General features: G+C 44.7%; 2 protein-coding genes across 2 annotated transcripts in view; one reads left to right on the top strand and one right to left on the bottom strand.

The window, feature by feature from the left end:
- inpp5e (inositol polyphosphate-5-phosphatase E) overlaps positions 1-19,932 on the top strand; it is a 75,305-nt gene that overhangs the window by 11,554 nt on the left and 43,819 nt on the right. The window lies entirely within an intron of this gene.
- ndufv1 (NADH:ubiquinone oxidoreductase core subunit V1) overlaps positions 1,097-19,932 on the bottom strand; it is a 35,481-nt gene continuing 16,645 nt past the window's right edge. Inside the window, exons 4-11 of the mRNA XM_069919855.1 lie at positions 18,681-18,851; positions 18,403-18,586; positions 17,760-17,949; positions 16,987-17,199; positions 15,936-16,102; positions 5,751-5,832; positions 1,530-1,675; positions 1,097-1,340 (exon numbers count right to left, since the gene is read on the bottom strand). Coding sequence (XP_069775956.1) covers positions 1,257-1,340; positions 1,530-1,675; positions 5,751-5,832; positions 15,936-16,102; positions 16,987-17,199; positions 17,760-17,949; positions 18,403-18,586; positions 18,681-18,851 — 1,237 coding nt within the window. The 3' untranslated portion in view covers positions 1,097-1,256. The remainder of the gene's footprint in view (positions 1,341-1,529; positions 1,676-5,750; positions 5,833-15,935; positions 16,103-16,986; positions 17,200-17,759; positions 17,950-18,402; positions 18,587-18,680; positions 18,852-19,932) is intronic.

Raw genomic sequence — 19,932 nt, 5'->3', positions numbered from 1 at the left:
CGGCCGGTGCAGGTTGTCAGAGCCCAGCTGGCCCCTCCTGCACCGGGGCTGTCCTTTATGGATCAAAATGCAGCATAGCAATGCTGGTTTTCCCTATCCATTATCCCCCCCATGCAGTTGGAACTGTGTGGGAAACACAGAGCGGTTCCACCTGCGTGGCGTATTATGGGTAGGGAAGACGGCCATTGCTATGCTGCATATTTATGACGGGTGACACTGCGGCACCAGTCGCCCCGCCTCCATCAGATACGGAGGTGCTCCGAGGCGCTTCTAGATATGAATAGGCCTTTTCAGGTGGACCGGGCAACGCTGCAGCAGTCTTTTAGGGCTGCCACCTGAAAGTTGAGTCTGCAGGTTAAGATCCACTCTTGCCGCCGCTCTCAAGGAGGAGGGTCCACCTGAAAGGGCCTATGATGCCATTACAGCTTCAAATCCGCGCATTGCTTTACCCATTTCATGCCGCACACAGTGTGCAGGCATGCTTTCACATGCTCACACCTAGATTTTCACATACGGACAAACTCACTCACTCACTCACTCACCTGTCACGCACAACACACTCTCACATACTTTCTCAAACAATCTCCCACACACAGGCCCTCCCTCCAACCGTCCCACCCCCCCAGATGCGCTCTCTCTCATACACCTTCTCACTCACATACTCAGAAACACACACATGCCTACACATCCTCATGCACACACACACGGGTGCTCTCACACACATTCTCACTCACACTCAGACTCATGCACACACAAACGCTCTCTCACACACACTCAGTCTTACACATGCACACATTCTTACTCACAAATAACATTCACACACATCCCCACTCACACACACTAATATCTAATATCCCCTCGCCGGATGGACAGTGATTGAAGGTGAGAGGTGGAGATATAATGGGGCAACTTCCACCAAACCACCCCCCACCACACGTGCACAAACCCAGAACACAAGGGGTGTGCAGATTGGGGTGAGGCAGATGGACAACTTCAATTAAATGCCCATTCAGATCTGGGGACAGGGAGATTAATTTGAGGACATGGGACGAGATCAGGGGGAGACTGTATCCCCATCAGAAACTGAGGGAGAATATGCTGGATCATTGTGTTTATTCAGAAACCAGGGAGGGAAGAGAGAGGGGGGTGAGGAGGGGGGGTGGGGGGAGAGAGGGGAAGAGAGAGAGATGGGGAGGAGAGTGAGAAAGATAGGGGGAAGCAGGGATTCGAAGCCTGCAGGCAAGTGATAGGGGTCTCTATGAGACCACGGCAGAGGCGGATGGTTCCCGGAATGCACGGATCCTTTGTTCCAATTCTGGACGGAAGTGACGAATTAAACCCTGGAATAGGAAAGGAAGATTGTGAGAGGGAGAAGGGGTGGAATGGGGGAGAGAGAGAGAGAGAGAGAGGGGGGGCTGCGCAGGGAGAGAAGGTGGTGGGGACAGGGGCGAGAGAGAAGTGAAAAGAGGGCAAGAGAGGCAGGAGGAGAGGAGGGGGGAAGAGAGGGTGGCAAGAAAGGGGTCAGATACCTGCACAGGCCAAGCAGCTCCGTCTCCAAGAGCACAGATTGTGTGTCCCTCCACCTGCTTGCTGATCTCCCAAAGCATGTCAATCTCCCGCTCCTGTGCATCACCTCTAACAAATCGCCATAGCATCCGGTTCATCCAGTCAACCCCTGTCCCAGGAGAGAGAGAGAGATGGGGTAACAAGAGGGGGGGGGGGTGGAAGAGAGGAGGGGAAATGGGGAGGAAAGAGTGGGGGAAGAGAGTTGGGGGAGAGAGTGGGGGAAGTGGTGCCAGAGAGAGAGAGAGGGGAAAAAGAGAGGTGGGGCAGAGAGAGGGGGGAGATAGTGTGGGGGGAGAGAGAGAGAGATGATCAGCCTCCTGAACAGACATGGGACATAAAAACAGAAGGACACAAAAAATAGGAGCAGGAGTTGTCCATCCAGCCTGTTGTGCCTGCTCCGCCATTCAATAAGATCATGGCTGATCTGATGATGACTCATCTCCACCTACCTGCCTTTTCCCCATATCCCCAACTTAATTCCCCAACTATGTAAAAATCTATCCAACCTTGTTTTAAATATTTTCACTGAGGTAGCCTCCACTGCTTCAATGGGCAGCGAATTCTATAGATTCACCACCCTCTGGGAAAAGCAGTTCCTCCTCATCTCCATTCTAAATCTACTACCCTGAATCTTGAGGCGATGACCCCTAGTTATGGTCTCTCCCACCAATGTAAACAACTTACCCACCTCTATCTTATCTTTCTGTTTGATTCCCTCTCATTATTCTAAATTCCAGTGAGTACAGTCCCAGATGACACAATCGCTCCTCAAAGGCTAATCCCCTCATCTCTGGAATCAACCTGAATAACCTCCTCTGCACCACCTCTAAAGTTACTACATCCTTCCTCAAGTCACAAAGTACTCCAGATGCAGCCTTAGCAACACCTCGTACAGTTGCAGCAAAACTTCCCTGTTCCTAAATTCTTTCCCTCTGGAAATGAAGGCCATCATTGCATTTGCCTTCATGATAGCCTACTGTACCACAAACCAACCATTTGCTATTCATGCACAGGCACTCCTAAGTCCTTCTGCACAGCAGCATGTTGCAATCACTTGCCATTTAAATAATAATGTGAACTTCCATTTTTCCTTCCAAAGTGAATAACGTCACATTTACTAACATTGTATTCCATCTGGCAGTCCCACTTTACTGACTTAACATTCAACACAGCAGAACACCTTCAGCCCTCGAAGTTCTGCTGACCCATATATTCCTTTAAAAAAGAACTAACCCCTCCCTACCCTGTAACTTATTTTTCTTCCATCCATGTGCCTGTCCAAGAGTCTCTTCAATGCCCTTAATGTTTCAGCCTCCACCACCATCCCTGGTAAGACATTCCAGGCACACAACTCTGTTTAAAGAAACCTACCCATGATGTCTCCCTTCCTTCCCTTTGTACTCATGTCCTCTGGTGTTTGCTATTCCTGCCCTAGGAAACAGGTGTTGCTTGTCCACCATATCTATGCCTCTCAGAATCTTGTAGTCTTCTATTAAGTCTTCTCTCATCCTTATACATTCCAAAGAGAAAAAGTCCCAGCTCTGCTAACCTTTTCTCATAAGAATTGCTTTCCAATCCAGGCAACATCCTCTCCATAGCTTCCACATCCTTCCTATAATGAGGTGACCAGAACTGAACACAATACTTTTTGTTGTGGTGATGCACAAATCTGCCGCGACGAACCGGCCCCTCTTGTTACACGTGATCAGCGGGGCAGTTGTGGCAAAGATGGCGACACATTCCCATCTCTTCTGCTCCACGACAGAAGTTGGTGTGCCCACTTGCGTCAGTGTTATGCAAGCAGCAGAATGTACACTTGGTCTGACCACACCGCTGAAAAGCAAGTGCACTAAGTTTAAACATTCCTGCTGCGACCTCAGAGCTCACTGTCTGCATCTCCAGTCTGTTCACCCGCTCTCATCCAGCCGCTACAATGTCACCAAAGATTTGTAGAGTTGCAACATGACCTCGCGACTTGAACTCAATCCCCCTATTAATGATACCCAGCATCCCATAGGCCTTCTTAACTACCCTATCAACCAGCATGGTGACCTTGAAATATGTATGGATTTGGACCCAAAGAACCCCTTATTCAGCCACACTCCTAAGTAACCAACCATTAACCCCATACTCATTCTTCTGATTTGTCCTTCAAAAATAAATCACCTCACACTTACCCAGATTGAACTCCATCCGCCACTTTTCCGCCCAATTCTGTTTCCTGTCTAAATCCTTTTGGAACATTCAACTCCATCCACAACTCCTCCAAATTTTGTATAATCTGCAAACTTATTGACCCATCCTTCTGCCTCTTCATCAAGGTCATTTATAAAGATCACAAAGAGCAGGGGTTGCAGAACAGATCCCTACAGAACTCCACGTCACTGACTTCCAGGCAGAATACTCTTCCTTCCACTATTACTCCCAGCTTTCCACATCCAAGCCAATTTTTTATCCACACAGCTGAGATTCCAAGGATCCCATGCATCATGACTTTCTGAACAAGTCTCTCATGGGGGATCTTGTCAAAGGCCTTACTAAAATCCATATAGACCACATCTACTAACCTACCTTCATTAATTTCCTTTGTTACCTCCTCAGAAAACTCAATTAGGCTCATGGGGCAAGACCTTCCCTTCACAAAGCCTGCTGACTATCTTTGAGTCGTCTGTACTTCTCCAAATCCTCATAGATCCTATCCTTAAGAATCCTCTCTAATAGTTTGCACACCACTGATGTAGACTCACCAGTGTATAATTCCCAGGGTTCTCTCCATTACCTCTTTTATACCAGGAGACTATATTTGCCATTCTCCCACCCTCCAGCACTTCCCCTGTGGCCAAGGAGGACTCAAAGATCACAGCCACTGCCCCAGCAACCTCTTCCCTCTCTTACCACAGCACATCCTGTCTGTCCTGGGGAATTATCAAACTTGATGTTTTTAATAAAATCCAACACTTCCTCTTCCTTAATCTCAACATTGTCCATCACACAAGCCTCTTTTATTCTGACCTCATCCTGATCCAAGTCCTTTTCTCTTGTGAATAATAATGCAAAAGTATTCATTTAGGACTCTCCAACCACTTCTGCCTTCAGGAACATGTTGCCTCCTTTATCCTTTAGTGGCCCCACCTTCATTCTCATCACCATTCTGTTCTTCACATATGCATAAAACACCTTGGGGTTCTTTAATCCAACCCTTTAATCCAAGGTCTTCTCATGCCCCCTTTGAGCTTTCATGAGTCCCTTCTTAAAATCCTTCCTGGCTAATGTGAGCCCTTCGTGTTTCCTATATCTAATGTATGCTTCCTTCTTCCTCTTGACTAACTACCTCACCTGTTTCATCAACTATGGTTCCCTTTTCCTACCATTTTTTCCCTGTCCCAGTAGGACAAACCAATCCTAACCCAAATACAAGTCGTCCCTAAACTTCCTCCACATTATGGCTGTACATACCAAACATCTGTTTCCAATTTACTCTCACCAATTCCTGCCTCATACCATCGTAATTATCCCTTCATGAATTTAACACTTCCCCATTTTGTCTGCTTTAGTCTTTATTCATAGCAATGCTAAAGCTCAGGGAGTTGTGGTCACTCTCACCAATGCTTCCCCACCAAGGGGTCTGTAACCTGAGCAGGTTTGTTACCCAGCACTAGATCCAGTATGATCTCTCCTCTCATCACCCAGTCCACATACTGTGTCAAGAATCCTTCTTGTACATACCAGACAAATTCAGTCCCATCTATCCTTCTTGTAGTCAGGAAGAGCCAGTCAATATTAAGGAAGTTGAAATCACCCATAACAACAACCCTGTATTTCCTGCACCAATCTAAAATCTGCGTGTTTATCTGCTCCTCAGTATCCTGAGAGCTATTTGGGGGCCTACAGACACCACCCAACACAGTTCCTATTTCTGACTTCCATCCACACTGACTCAGTAAACACTCCCTCTCCAAAGGGTTAACCTATCTCTATCTCACTGCAGACTCTCCATATCCCCTGCACAATTTGCTTTTCCATTCAATTTATATTGGGGTGGGGGAGAGGAGAGATGGAGAGGAAGCGGGAGAAGGGAAGGAGGGGGAGAGATGGAGGGGTAAGGGAGGGAGGGGGAGGAGGAGTGGAGAGATGGGAGGAGAGGAGGGAGGGCCAGAGAGGGGTTGAGGGAAAGGGAGTCACACCTTCTCGACAGGGGGTACATTGTCCACAGCTTTCATGTTTGTAGAATTCCAGTAAGCGTGCAATGCAGCGAACAATATCTGACTGGAAGGAGAGAGACAACAGAAGGTTATTAATTCCTGGGATTAGAAATAGAGTGCAACTTCTTCCACATCACACATCTCTGGGATGGGACACAGAGTGAAACTCCCTCCCCTGTCATATCACACCACCCTGGGATGGGACACAGAGTGAAACTCCCTCCACAGTATTCTTCATTTTGGCTTCCACCCTCCTGAAAATCTAGTTTAACTTCCCACTCCCCACCCCCACCTCCAAGAGCATGAGCAAACCTCCCTGCCAGTTCAGGTGAAATACAACCCATCCCACTTGTACAGGTAATCCTTTTCCCAGTAAAGGTTCCAATGATCTGAGAACTTGAAACCCTGTCCCCTGCACCATCTCCTCAGCCACATGTTTGTCTGCACTATCTTCCTGTTCTGACCTTCCCTAGCTTGTGAAACTGGGAGTAATCCAGATATTACTACCATGGAGGGACACAGAGTGAAGCTCCCTCTCCCCTGTCCCATCACACACTCCCGGGGTGGGACACAGAATGAAGCTTCCTCTGCACTGTCCCATCACACACTCCCCAGGTGGGATACAAAATGAAGCTCCCTCTACACTATCCAATCACCCAATTCTTGGATAGGACACAGAGTGAAACTCCCTCTTTTCAGTCCCATCACACACTCCTGGGGTATGACACACAATGAAGCTCCCTCTACATCAACCCATCACACACCCCAAGGTAGGACAGAATGAAGCTCCCTATCTCCCATTCAATCACACTCCACCATGGTGGGACACAAAGTGAAGCTCCCTCTCCACCATCCCGACACACACTCCCGGAGTAGGACACACAGTGATCCTACCTCCACACCATTCGATCACACAATCCCAGGTGGGACACAGAATGAAACTCCCTTTGTACCATCCCATCAAACACTACCAGAGTGAGGCACAGAGTGAAGGTCCCTTCACAGCTTCTAACACACACTCGTCAGACACAGAGCTGGGAAGAAATTTTGAAGATAAGAGAATCACACCTGTTGCAAAAGTCTCTGAGACTGAAGGAAGTTTTGTGTAAGTGTGGGAATGCTCTGAAAAACTTTTTGTGAAGATTTTGCTGCTTTATGAGTTTAACCCTGGTATTTCAAAGACATGGATCGAGTAATCAGCTGGCAGCCTGCAAGGGTGAACCTTCTCCACCGCAAAACATCAGCTTTTCTGCCTAATTTGCTCATCAGCATCTTATAGTCAGCGACTCCCCTGTCTGTTCCTTTGTTAACCATAGGAATTAGTTAACGAAGTTAATCTGCAGTATTTCGAAGACCTGTGAGCCTCGGCCTAATCTTCGGGATTTCAGGAGGCACTGGAGGATTGCCAGGGATCCAGCTCACTCAGCAGTCGGAAGGCTTCCCTTCAACACAGAATTTTCTCTATCTCATCTTAGATTTTGTACTGTTTTAACTATGTCCACCCATAGGAAGAATTGATTACAAAGGTCAGAAGATTGGTATCAATGAGGACTACTCATCTGAGGTTATGAGTGAACATATTAAATCCAAAAGGATTATGTCGGAATGCTACAATCAAGATTTAAAGCCTGCTTTGCTTTTTCTAGTTCGCCTTCATATCATACTGAAGGACAATTCTATGAAGTAATTTTATACCATTGAACAAGCCCAGAAATTCATGGAAGAATATCTGCCATCTACTTTTTCTTCTTTAGAATAACTGATCTTTAATTCCATGTAGCTATTTACTACTTGAATTTTTAAATACTTAATTAATATAAGCTTTACATGAGTTGATGCCTTCGTGTTTATACATTTTGATCAGTTTTCTTTTGATATTTAAATCATTTAGCTGATAAAATGTTAAGCTTTTTGATTATGAATTAACTATTTGAATTAATAAACCATTTATCTTATAAAATGTTAAGCTCTTTGATTCTGAAATAAACATTTCAATTAATATTCAATCAATTTATATTAATAGGTTTGTCTTTATTCCAAAGTTTTTTTCTCTTGTTAATTGGCAATGTGTGCTGTTTTATTATGGAAACATAACAGCTATATCAGTTTTTCTCCTTGGCATTAACTGCACTAGCTTTGTTTTTTGTTTGGAAAACATTCAAGGTTTCATTATAATATTGGAGTTTTGCCAATAGGAAATTTTTTGGGGATGGGTAATTTAGTTAGCTGCATGCTGTCCGTCTTTTGGTTGGTTTTCTGGATTTGGGTGGAGGGAGGGAGAGATGATAATATTTCTTTCAAAGTTAGGTTGGTATAATCACATCTGTTTTTGGCTACTTCACTTTCGATGCTTGTTTAGAATGTTTGATAGAAGTTCCCTATTTGTTAGCTTCTTATTCTTTAAAGAGTTAAAATGGATCAAGCAATTCAGTTATTTAGTTTTAATGTCAAAGGATTGAATCATACTATAAAACAAAAAAAAGATTTTTATTTATGCTAAAAAAAACTTAAGGTTCCACTTATATTTTTGCAAGAAACACATATATGTAATAACATACGTCTTTTTAGAATTCACTTATCATTTCAGGCCAAATCCAGAGGGATATCGATTTTTATAGCTCAAACAATTCCCTTTGTTGAACATAATGTTGTCTCAGACACAAATGGTCACTTTGTAATTGTGACAGGGAAATTGTATTATGAATTAATGGTGTTTGCTAACATTTATGCCTCAAATGTGGATGACCCTAGATTTTTTAAACCTTTTTTTCACTCTTGCCTAATTTGAGTCTTTATTCATTAGTGATGGGAGGAGACTTTAACTGTTGGTTAGACCCAGTTTTAGATCATTTGTCTCCTAAGCCAGCCACTTTAAATAAATCAACTTTATTCATTAAATCTTTTTTTATAAGAATGTGGTATTATTGTCTGGCTTTTTACATTCAGAAGACAGGGAATATTTGTTTTTTTCTTATGTTCATCATACATATTCGTGAATTAACTATTTTTTTTTATTGATAGTCAAACGATTCCATTAATTCGATCTTGTGAATACAAAAATATACTCATTTCTGACCATGCTCCTATCTTTAAACTTTCCTGGTCTTCCCAAATAAATATACATTGGCATTTTAATTCAACCCTACTATCTGATAAAGAATTTTTTAAGTTATTGGAGATACAAATTACTCTTTATTTTGAAAAAAAACATTGTGAAAGAGATTTCCAGTCTTATTGTTTGGGATGCTTTTAAGGCTTTTATTAGGGGACAAATTATCTCTTGTACTGCAAGCATTAGGGAAAAGGCTAACCAAGAGAAAACAGATTTAGCTAATCAACTGAAACCGACTCCAGAGCCTACTTTATATAGTGTGTTGAAATTAAAATTAAATATGAGCTTCTTCTAACACATCCAATTGAAAGTCAACTTTTAAAAGCTAAACATCAATTCTATATTCATTGATATAAAACAGGTAAACTATAAGATAATCAATTAAAAGCATTAGTAGCCAAACGACAAATCAAAGAAATTCATAAAGCTAATGATGTTATGACAACTAATAATTTAGAAATTAATGATACCTTTAAGGAATTTAGTTCTGAACTGAATAATCTCTGACTCTTCTAAGGATATTAGTGTAATGAATAATATTTTTAGATGAATTGAATATTCCTCTATTATCTACTGATAACCAAAAGAAATTGGATCACCCTATTTTGTATGAAGAAATTGCCGAGGCTGTACGTTCATTACTTTCTGTGAAGTCACCAGGTCCTGATGGATTTCCTGAAGAATTTTATAAGGCTTTTTCCTCAGTATGTACACCTCACCCATGTTCTGTTTTTTTCTGATTCTTTTAAATTGGGCAAATTGCCCATCTTTTTTCGAGGCTTCTATCTCACTAATTCTTAAAGATTAAAAATCCAGTCTACTGTTCTACATACTGGCCAATATCTCTACTCAATATTGACACTAAAATTCTATCCAAAGTTTTGGCTCATAGACTTAAAAATATTTTGCCATTTATTATATCTGATGATCAGACTGGATTTATTAAAAATCACTATTCGCATTTCAATATGCACAATTTATTAAATATTATATACTCTCCTCAGGAGGTTTTGGAATGTGTGATATCTCTGGATGCTGAGAAGGCCTTTGATTGGGTAGAATTGAATTATTTAAGACTTTAGAAAAATTTAATTTTGGGGTAGACTTTATTTATTGGATTAAGTTACTATATCTATTACCTTCTGTCTTACTAATTTTCAGAATTCTAAACCATTTAAACTTCAGAGTGGAATCAGACAAGGATGCCCTTTAATTCCATTGCTTTTTGATCTGGTTTTAGAACCATTAGCAATTGCTTTTTGAGAATCTAATATTACTGATATTTTATGGAAGGGCAGAGCCCACAAAGTTTCGCTTTATCCTGATGATCTATTGCTATTTATTTCTAATCTTGAGACTTCGATGCCTTCTATAATTTCCTTAATTTCCAATTTTAGTCAATTTTCAGGTTATAAATTAAATCTATATAAGAGTGAACTTTTTCCTTTGAATAATATGGCACCAATAAATATGAACCTTCCCTTTAAAATTTTAAGGAATCAATTTACCTATTTGGGTGTAACAATCACTAAATATTACAAAAATGTATTCAAATAAAATTTTCTCACATGAGAGGGGCATTCTCAAATTGGTTGCCCCTTTCTTTATTGTTGGTTGGTCGAATCAACTCTATTAAAATGAGTACACTATCTAAATTTATACATTTTTTCAGGCTTTTCCTGTTTTTAATTCCTGTCTTTTTTAGATTCCCTTGACTCAATCTTATCTTCTTATGGAAGAATAAACATCCTCACCTAAACAAAGTCCATTTACAAACACTTAAAACTTTAGGTTCTACAGTATTATTGGGCAGTCAATACTCAAAATCTTACATTTTGGTAATATATTAACCGTGAAGACTGTCCAATATGGATCTCTATGGAATCCAATTCTGTTACAAAATTTTCTATTATTTCCCTTCTCGTATCTTCACTTCCATTATCTTTAAATATATTAACTGATTACCCAGTAGTTAAACATACTTTGAAGATAAGGATAGAATTTAGAAAACATTTTGGTTTATTGAGATTTTCTCCTTCTTGTCCTACTTTTTTCTAATTATTTCCTTAACCCTCCATGATTGATGTAGCTTTTAAAGAATGGTATAGATTAGGCATTAAATGTTTTAAAGATTTATTTATCAAAGTAAGTTTTGTTTCTTTTGAACAATTGTCAGTTAAATATAGATTACCAAATACTCAATTTTTCATTATTTATAATTAGAGATTTTTTGCACTCTCAATTACATATATTCCATATGAGCATTGAGAAGAATTTAATAGATGTAATCTTTAATTTACAACCTTTTTATAATGGTTCAATATTTAACATTTATGGCATGTTGTTGGGAATAAGAAAGACTCCTTTAGATAAAATTTAAAAAGCCTGGGAACAGGACCTACAACTTTTAATCTCTGAAGAAACTTGGAATGCAATTTTCAAATTAGTTAATACCTCACCACTCCTTCCTACAATTTAAAGTAATCCATAGAGCTCACATGTCCAAAGTTAAATTATCTCATTTTTATGCAGATGTATCGACTTGCTGTGATAGATGCAACAATGAAGATGCTTCATTAATTCATGTTTTGAACATGCCAGAGCCTTGAGAAATACTGGAATGAAATATTTCAAACTTTTTCTGTACTTTTTCATTTTAAGCCTAATCCTTTAGCTGCCTTGTTCGGTATTGTTGGAGAGAGAAAGGGACATACAACTCTAGCGGCATCTGATTGGCATGTATTAGCATTTATTTCTCTTATGGCTAGGCAGGCAGTGTTGCTCAGATGAAAGGACGCTGCTCCGCCTACTCATGCTCAAAGGTTACGTGACGTCATGCCATGTTTAAATTTAGAGAAGATTAGATGCTCAATTTCTGATTTGAATTTAAATTTTCAATCATTGTGGGGACCTTTTAAGATTTATTTTCAGAATCTTTGATTTAATATGAATATAAAAGTGGTGACTAATAAGTTAATTTATTACATTGATTAGGAATTATTTTTTTCCTCTCCTTGCCAAACACCTTTGTTTTGATAGTGGGTTTAGATTTTTTTAAAAATTACTGTAATATAATTGTTTGTTTGAGAATGCGGGGTACCTTGGATGAACTAGTATGATCTAAGTGTAATGTATTATTTTTTTAAACTTTTAATATGTATTCTTATGTACTCTGTATTTTTCAATGTGGAACTTCAATTTCAATAAAAATATTGAAAAAGAACTATGTTCACCCAATCTCCTGAAAGACCTGGGCCCTCCAGGAGTTGCTACAGCATAACAGCAGCCTCTGTAATCCAGAAGGCTTTTGGACATGTGGTGAAGATCTACAATCAAAGTTGGAAATTGCATAAAGGTGTAGCTGAGGGTTTTTGGCCCCTCAATCTTGGCAGCGACCTTGGCCATCAGTAAGGGGATTGAGATGTGCAGGATATTCCTGCAGGTAGACCCTCTTGTCTGTTGAGCAGAGGGTGATTCTGACCAATATCCTCCCTACTATTTCTAATGCTATCCTTCTATTCTATTTGCATCTTTTGAGGGTGGAACAATCAGAGATCTCCCCACCCTGTTTAGCTTTCTAGAGCCTGAACTAAGGTGCATTTACTCCTTCCAACATCAGACATTTGTATGGCTGGTAAAGAGGATGAGTCCGAGGAGTGGTTCCAGGTCCAGTACAAGGGGATGGTATACTGGATCTACTGGTCGGTGGACTTATCGTCTGTATTTTTCTCAGACATATGTCTCCCGGGTGTTAGTGGCCTCCAGGAAGCTGCTGTCATGCTTGGACCATCATCTTGTCTGGGCAGGGTTTGGTGCATGTATTGGCACTTTAACAACCAGCTTCTGGAGGGTGACCAATTCAGAGATTCGTTCAGGGAATTCTGGACCACTTGGAGGAGGAATTTTGCTTCCTGTGGCTATGGTGAGATGTGGGCAAGGCCTACATTTGTCTGCTGAGGCAGTAGTACACCAAGGGGTCAACCAAGGGGCAGAACTGCAAGATCAAGTGGCTTGAGAGAGAGGTGCTTGACTTGGAGTTTAATCTTGATCTGACCACTGGGGACCCAGTCCTGTGGCAGGAGCACCAGGGGAAGAAGGACCTGTTGATGAACCTGCAGCTTGAGCAGTCCCAAGGTTCGTGGATGCAACTAACTTCATGATTTGGACCTTGCCTCCCTCTTCTTCACGTTGGAGAAGAGCCAGGGAATCCAGAAGCAGTTAGTGAGCTACTGTCTGACAGCAACCCCTCCATCACTAATCCAGCAAAAATCCACCTGGCCATTTGCTCCTTTTATGGAGCCTTGTTCTCACCAGACCTGAATGATGGGGATGCATGCAGGATCCTGTGGTGGGGGGAGGGGGGGTCTGCCCATTGTTGATCCAGAGGCAGTTGAATGGTTGGATTCTTCCCTGACATCAGTTGAGCTATCACTGGCCATGCACCAGCTCCAGGGCGGCAAATCCACCGGCTTGGACAGCCTGACTGTAGAGTTCCTCCAGGCTTTTTGGGATGTCCTTGGAGAGGACTATGCACATGACCTAGGTGAGAGCCTGGCCACTGGGGAGATGCCCCTCTCATGGAGGAGAGCCCATCATGGTCCTGCTCCCAAAGAAGGGATACTTCCTCCTGTTGAAGAACTGGCAGCTGGTCTCTCACCTGTGCACGGACTACAAGGTCCTCGCCTGGGCATTGGCCAACCGGCTGGGCTCTGTGCTGGAGTAGGTGGTCCACCCCAACCAGTCATACATCATCCTGGATCAGTCCATCCAGGACCTGATTGATCTGTCCCAGGAGACTGGTATACCAACAGCTTTTCTCTCCCTGGATTAAGAGAAGGCGTTTGATCAGGTGGACCACAGTTACTTAGTGGGTACTCTGCAGCCTTTAAGGTTTGGACTGTACTTTGTAGCCCACTCTGCCTCAGAGTGCCTCATCAAAGTGAACAGGGAAGCCCCATGTCTGACCAGTTGCCATCTGCGTAGAACCATTCCTTAGTCTTCTTCAGAGGAGGTTGATGGGGATGGTTCCATGTGAACCAGACATGAAGGTCATCCACTCGGCCTATGCTAATGATGTGGTCCTCATGGTGACTGACCCCATTGACCTGCAGAGGATGCGCAAGTGCCAGGATATCTTCTCTGCTGTGTCTTCTGCAAGGATCAACTGGGCTAAATGTTCTAGACTTTTGGTCAGTGGCAGGTGGATTCCCTGCCAGAGAGATTAAACCATTCTTGCATCTCCTCTACCTTGGAGTCGACCCAAGTCTCATTGGGGAGACCTGGCTGGCAAACTAGCAGGACCTGGATGCGAAGGTCATTGCCCAGCTGGGATGCTGGTTGAACCTCGTCGGGGTACTTTCTTACTGAGGGAGGGTTAGGGTCATCAACCAGCTGGTGGTCTCCATGTTATGGTACTGGTTGGTCACCTTGGTCCCACCTGCCACTTTTGCCATAAGAATCCAGAGGAAGTTGGTGGACCTTCTGGGACAATAGAAACACTGGGCCCATGTGGCGGTCCTGAATCATCCAATTGGAGAGGGTGAACAATCGCTAGTGTATGTACGCACAGTTAGCAGCTCTCCACCTCAGGACCCTGCAGATTCCCATAGAATGAGCACCCTCCCAAGTGGCACATGATGGCCAAGTGCTTTCTCTGACTGGTCTCTGCCTTTATGAGGGTACGCAGTTACCAATGGCAAGTGTCAGCGGGAACTGCTCAGTTACTACCGGGATGTACTGAAGGTCTAGAACATGGACACCTCTTCCCAAGGCCCCCCTCCACCGGCAGGAAACAGTGTCCCTGCCTCGTGAACAACCTGCCCCAACATGCCTCATCAGGGAAGGCCAGGGAGGGGAAAGTGAATTCAACTGGGTTCACCTCCACTCAGCCAGAATTGCTCAATGGACCCAGGCCTTGGGATCTCACCCAGGAACCTGCCCCACATAATCTGAGCTGTCTCTCATCAACATCCACTGCAGCATTCTGAGAGACAGGTAGAAAGTACATGTACAGGTTACTGCTCCACACCTTCCACTTCCTATCTCTGGTTCACTACCTGGACATGACCTGGCGTTCATTGTTACCATCTGCCAGTCAGGGGGTCCCCAGTGGCAGTCCCTTGATGCAGGGATCTGGCCCTTGTACATCCGATGCCTGGAGTGGAGGGTACTGCATCAAGCAGTGTCATCTAAATCAGTACACGATCTCCCAGCTGCATGCCACTGTTGTGGGCTGGAGAATGTGTACCACATTTACATGAAGTGAATGGGGATGCAGCCCCTCTTTGCCTTTCTGAAGAGGCTGCTCCTCGCATTCTGATTACATTTCAGCCTCTTTTTCTTTGGCCACCCAGTGAGGTAGGGGTGGGAAGGGGAAGTCCTGATTGCCTTGCTCCGGGGCCTGGCAAAATTTGCCAGTGTGGGTTTGGGCCTGGGTGTCCTTAAAACGTGAACATGTAAAGTCCATGGGAACCATGGAAGGGATTTGGGAACGCTGGGGGGCACAGCGGTGTATACACTCCATCCTCAATACGGATGACAACATTTTAATATAGATGTATAGTTGTCTTATGTTTCATATTTTGAATTTGTTTGATTAACGAGGTGTTAACATTAGTTAACATTAGTGTTAACAAAATTTTTTAAAAAATTTAAAAATGGATGGGGCACAGAGTAAAGCTCCCTCCACACTGCCCCATCACACACATCTAGGGTGGGACACAGTGTAACTCTCTCTGTGCTGTCCCATCAGACCCTCCCTGGTAGGTCATAGAGTGAAACTTCTTCCGCACTGTCCTATCCCACACTGCTGGAGTGGACACAGAGTTAAGCTTCCTCTCCCCCATGCCATCACATACTCAGATTGGGACACAGAGAGAAGCTCCCCTCACATACTCCCAGGGTATGACAGAGCGAAGCTCCCTCTGCACCATTCCGTCACACACTCCTGGAGTTGGACGCAGATTGAAGCTTGCTTGCTCTGCCCTGTCCCATCACACTCTCCTGCGGTGGTACACAGAGTGAAGCTCCTTTGCCAGTGAGGGATTGTTTCTCACCGATCGATCCATGACGATCACGGCCGCAGTCCCCAGGGCTGTCTGGGCCTGAATCAGTCCGTCGAAATCCATCATCACATCCTCGCACACTGACTTGGGAATTAGAGGGGTGGAGGAACCCCCTGGGATCACCGCCAGCAAGTTGTCCCAGCCTCCGATTACTCCACCTGAGAAAGGAGTCCCAACGAGAGACACGGTCAACTTCCCCCAGCTTCAAGCTTCCACACCTCCCTTACTCCCCCACTTCTCTCAATCCTGCCACCTATCTTAATCTTGCCACCTCTGTCCCAACCCCTCTCAGTCTATCCCCCATCACCGCCCCCTCTCTCCCCCTCTCTCCCACCACCCTCGCTCCCTCCCCACCTTCCCAACCCGCTCCCCCCACCCTCTTGCCCCATTACCCTCTCTCTTCCCCTTCGCTCTACCCTCTGTCATCCCCTCTCTTTCCCCTCTCCTTCTATGCCCCCTCTCCCCCACTCACTCTCTTCCTATTTCCACTCCCTCTTCCCCCTCTCTCCCCTTTCCCTCTCTCTCTTCCTTTTTCTCTTTATCCCCTCTCACCCCCAAGATGTCTGCACAAGAGGCATGCAGCTTTCAAGAGGGGACAGAAAGATTTAAAAGCTTATCTCTGCCCTGATGAAGAAATACAGAGAACAGAGTGTGGGGGAGGTCGAGTGGGAGGTGTGGGGGGGGGGGGGGCGGGGGGAGTAGAGGAGAAAGGAAGGAACGAAGGCAGGGGATAGGGAGGCAAGGAGGAAGAGAGTGAGGAAGGAAGGGATAAGAGGGTCAGAGGGACCAAGGGATCAAAAGATGAAGTGAGGGGCAGAGGGAGCGAGGGGAAAGGAAGGGGGGCTGAATGGGGGGAGAGAGAGAGGAACGGGGGAGGGACGGATGGGGAGAGAGGGACAGGGAGAGAGGGACAGGGAGAGAGGGAGTAGGGGAGAGGGGGATTAAGGGAAGAGGGGGAGTAAGGGAAGAGGGGGGAGTAAGGTAAGAGGGGGAGGGAATGATGTGGGGAGGGAGGGACGTGGGGAGGGAGGGAGGGTCTCACCAGCATGCCTGTCGATCAGTTCCCTCAGCGGCATGGACATCTCCTCCTCCACAGTGCAGGGATGATTGACGTGCCCCGAGATGTTAAACAGTTTCGTTCCTGAATTGCGTTCCCGACCAAACCCGTGGAACCAAGAACCACCACGGCGGCAGATCGTGGGGGAGACAGCAACCGTCTCCACGTTGGCCACTGTGGTGGGGCATCCAAATACTCCTGGTGGGTGATGGGGAGTGGAGAAGAGAGAAAGGAGGGAGAAAGGGGGGATGTGGGAGCGAAAGGAGTAGGGGTGGGAGCGGTGGGAAATGAGATGGGGGTTGGAGCCGGGATGGGAGCCAGGGAGGAGAGTGGGGGGAGGAGAGCGGTGGGGGGGGGGGGGAAGAGGTAAGCAGAAGGAGGAGGAGAGTGAGGGTGGAGAATGGGGGAGGAGGAAGGAGATGGGAGGAGAGTGGGCAGAGAAGGGAGGAGAGCAGGGGAGGAGGGAGAAGACCAGGGGGAGGAGGGAGAAGAGTGGGAGGGAGGAGAATGGTGGGGGAGAGTGGGGGGGAAAAGCGAGGGGAGGGGAGAAAGTGGATGAAGCAGAGATCAGGCAATTAATGATTATTTACAATATTTCTTCCCTTCTCTCCTTCCTTTCCATGCCCACTTACTCTTCCTCCCCGCTTCATTCCCTCTCCGCCTCATTCTCTCATTCCCCCTCTCTCTCTCCTCCCTCTCTCTGCTCCCCTCAACCCATCCTGCCTCCCCTCTACTCCTCTTGCCTCCTACCAACGTACCCACATCCGCAGGAAATGGTGGTTTGAGACGAGGTTTCCCCTGTTTCCCCTCCAGTGACTCGATCAGCGCCGTCTCCTCACCGCAGATGTATGCCCCAGCTCCTCGGAAAACAAAGACGTCAAAATCGTATCCTGATCCACAGGCATTTCTGCCAATGAGACCAGCTTCATAGGCTTCCCTGATGGCTACCTAAGGTGTGAGAGAGTCTTACTGTGACAGGAAGGGGTTTAGGGGACCATAAGGGATTAGAGATAGGGAGGGGTGCAGGGGGCCAGACTGGGTTAGAGACAGTAAAGTGTATGGGATACCAGAAGGGATTAGAGTCAGCTTGGGTTGTAGGGGACTCCAGGGACAGGGAGGGGTATAGGGGATTTCAAAGATAGAGGGATGCTGGAAACCAGAGGGGTTGCAGTTACAGGAAGAGGTGCAGAGAACTGAAAAGGGTTAAGGAGACAGGGAGGGGCATAGGTGACAGGGGGAGGATGACAGAGACCAGGAAGGGTATCACGAGACCAGATGGGGTTACAGAGACAGGGAGTGGTGTAGGGGACCAGTGGGGGTTAGACACAGGGAGGGGTGTAGTAGACCGGAGGAGTTCATGGAGACACGGAGTGGTGTAGGGGCAGGAAGGGATGATCTGACCTGGAGGTTGGAAGCTTCGTTGTAGAACTCCCCCCTGATGTAGATGTAGGCAGCCTGTGCTCCCATCGACCTTCCAGCCACGAGACAGCCCTCAATCAGTTTATGAGGGTCATGTCGAATAATCTCACGGTCTTTGCAGGTTCCCGGTTCACCTTCGTCTGCATTCACCACCAGATACTTAGGTCTGGGTGTGGGTAAAAGGACAGATACAGAAACTCACTCCACACCACTGTCTCACACTCCTCTCTCCTTTCTCAACACACAGTCCCATTCCTTACCTCCCATCAGAGGGCTTATTCATGAAACCCCACTTCATTCCAGTGGGGAAACCTGCCCCACCTCTTCCTCTCAACCCTGAAGTCTTGATTTCCCCCAGGATCCAATCCACCCCCTTGAGGAGTATCTCTTTCGTCTTGTACCAGTCCCCACGGCGGAGTGCCCCCTTCAACCTGTGCAGAGGTAGGGAAGAAGAAAGAGAGAGCGGGGGGGGAGAGAGAAGAGGGAGAGGGGGAAGAAACGAGGGGGAGAGAGAGGGTTACATCATATTTCCCCCAATATTCTCATTAGTGAGGGAATGTCTCGCAATGACCAGCCCAACATCTGGGTTTGGGAATGTCCCCTAATCGCCCATCCCAACATCATCAGAGTGACTGGTTTATTTACAAGTTAGACATGTTATTCAGTCTAAGTTTTCTAATTTTCCTCAAATCTCAAATACTAATATTTTTTAACCTTCGTTTTTTTTAAAAAAAGATATAATTATTTATATTTATAATGATTTATTGGATTTAAAATCAGTCTCCATGGCTGGGATTAAGAATGATTGGGAATGAAATTTGAACATAACATTTTCAGACGAAAATTGATATCTACTCTCAGCTTGATTAACGATTCCTCATTTTGTACAAGGCATTCCTTATTACAATTTAAGGTGGTGCACAGAAATCATATGTCCAAACTTAAATGATCTTGTTTTTATACAGATATTGATCCACCATGTGAGAAATATAAAATTTTTCAAGCTTCATTGATCCACATGTTTTGGGAGTACCCAAATTTAGAGAGATTTTGGAAAGACATTTTCCAAACTTTATCAATGGTTTTTATGATTAATATAGAGACGTGTCCATTAATTGCTTTATTTGGTTTTTCACTTGAGTCAGAGGTAGGGAAGAGTTGTCTGCAACTTAGGAGAAAGTTTTAGTCTTTACCACGTTGATAGCCGGACGAGCAATTTTAATGAAATGGAAGATGACTGTTCACCTACCCACACATGATGTTATGTCTCATTTAAGCTTGGAGAAAATTAGATAAAACATTAAAGAGAGAAAGTTTCAATTTGTAAAGATGTGGGGCCTGATCATAGTTCCTATCATGATTGGAAGATTTAAGAATTTTGAATGTTCTGGAGATTCTTTGCCCGATGTCCGGAGGTCATCATCGGATCCACAAGTTCGCTTTTTTTATATAACCTTGATTAGAGAGGGAGGCAGATTAGATTTAGTTTTAAGGTTTTTTCTCTTTTTAATT

The sequence above is a fragment of the Narcine bancroftii genome, chromosome 1 (genome assembly GCF_036971445.1).
Source record: "Narcine bancroftii isolate sNarBan1 chromosome 1, sNarBan1.hap1, whole genome shotgun sequence".
NCBI classification, from domain to species: domain Eukaryota; kingdom Metazoa; phylum Chordata; class Chondrichthyes; order Torpediniformes; family Narcinidae; genus Narcine; species Narcine bancroftii.
The sequence above is the reverse complement of the archived record's forward strand: the minus strand, read 5'-3'. Positions and strand labels throughout refer to the sequence as shown.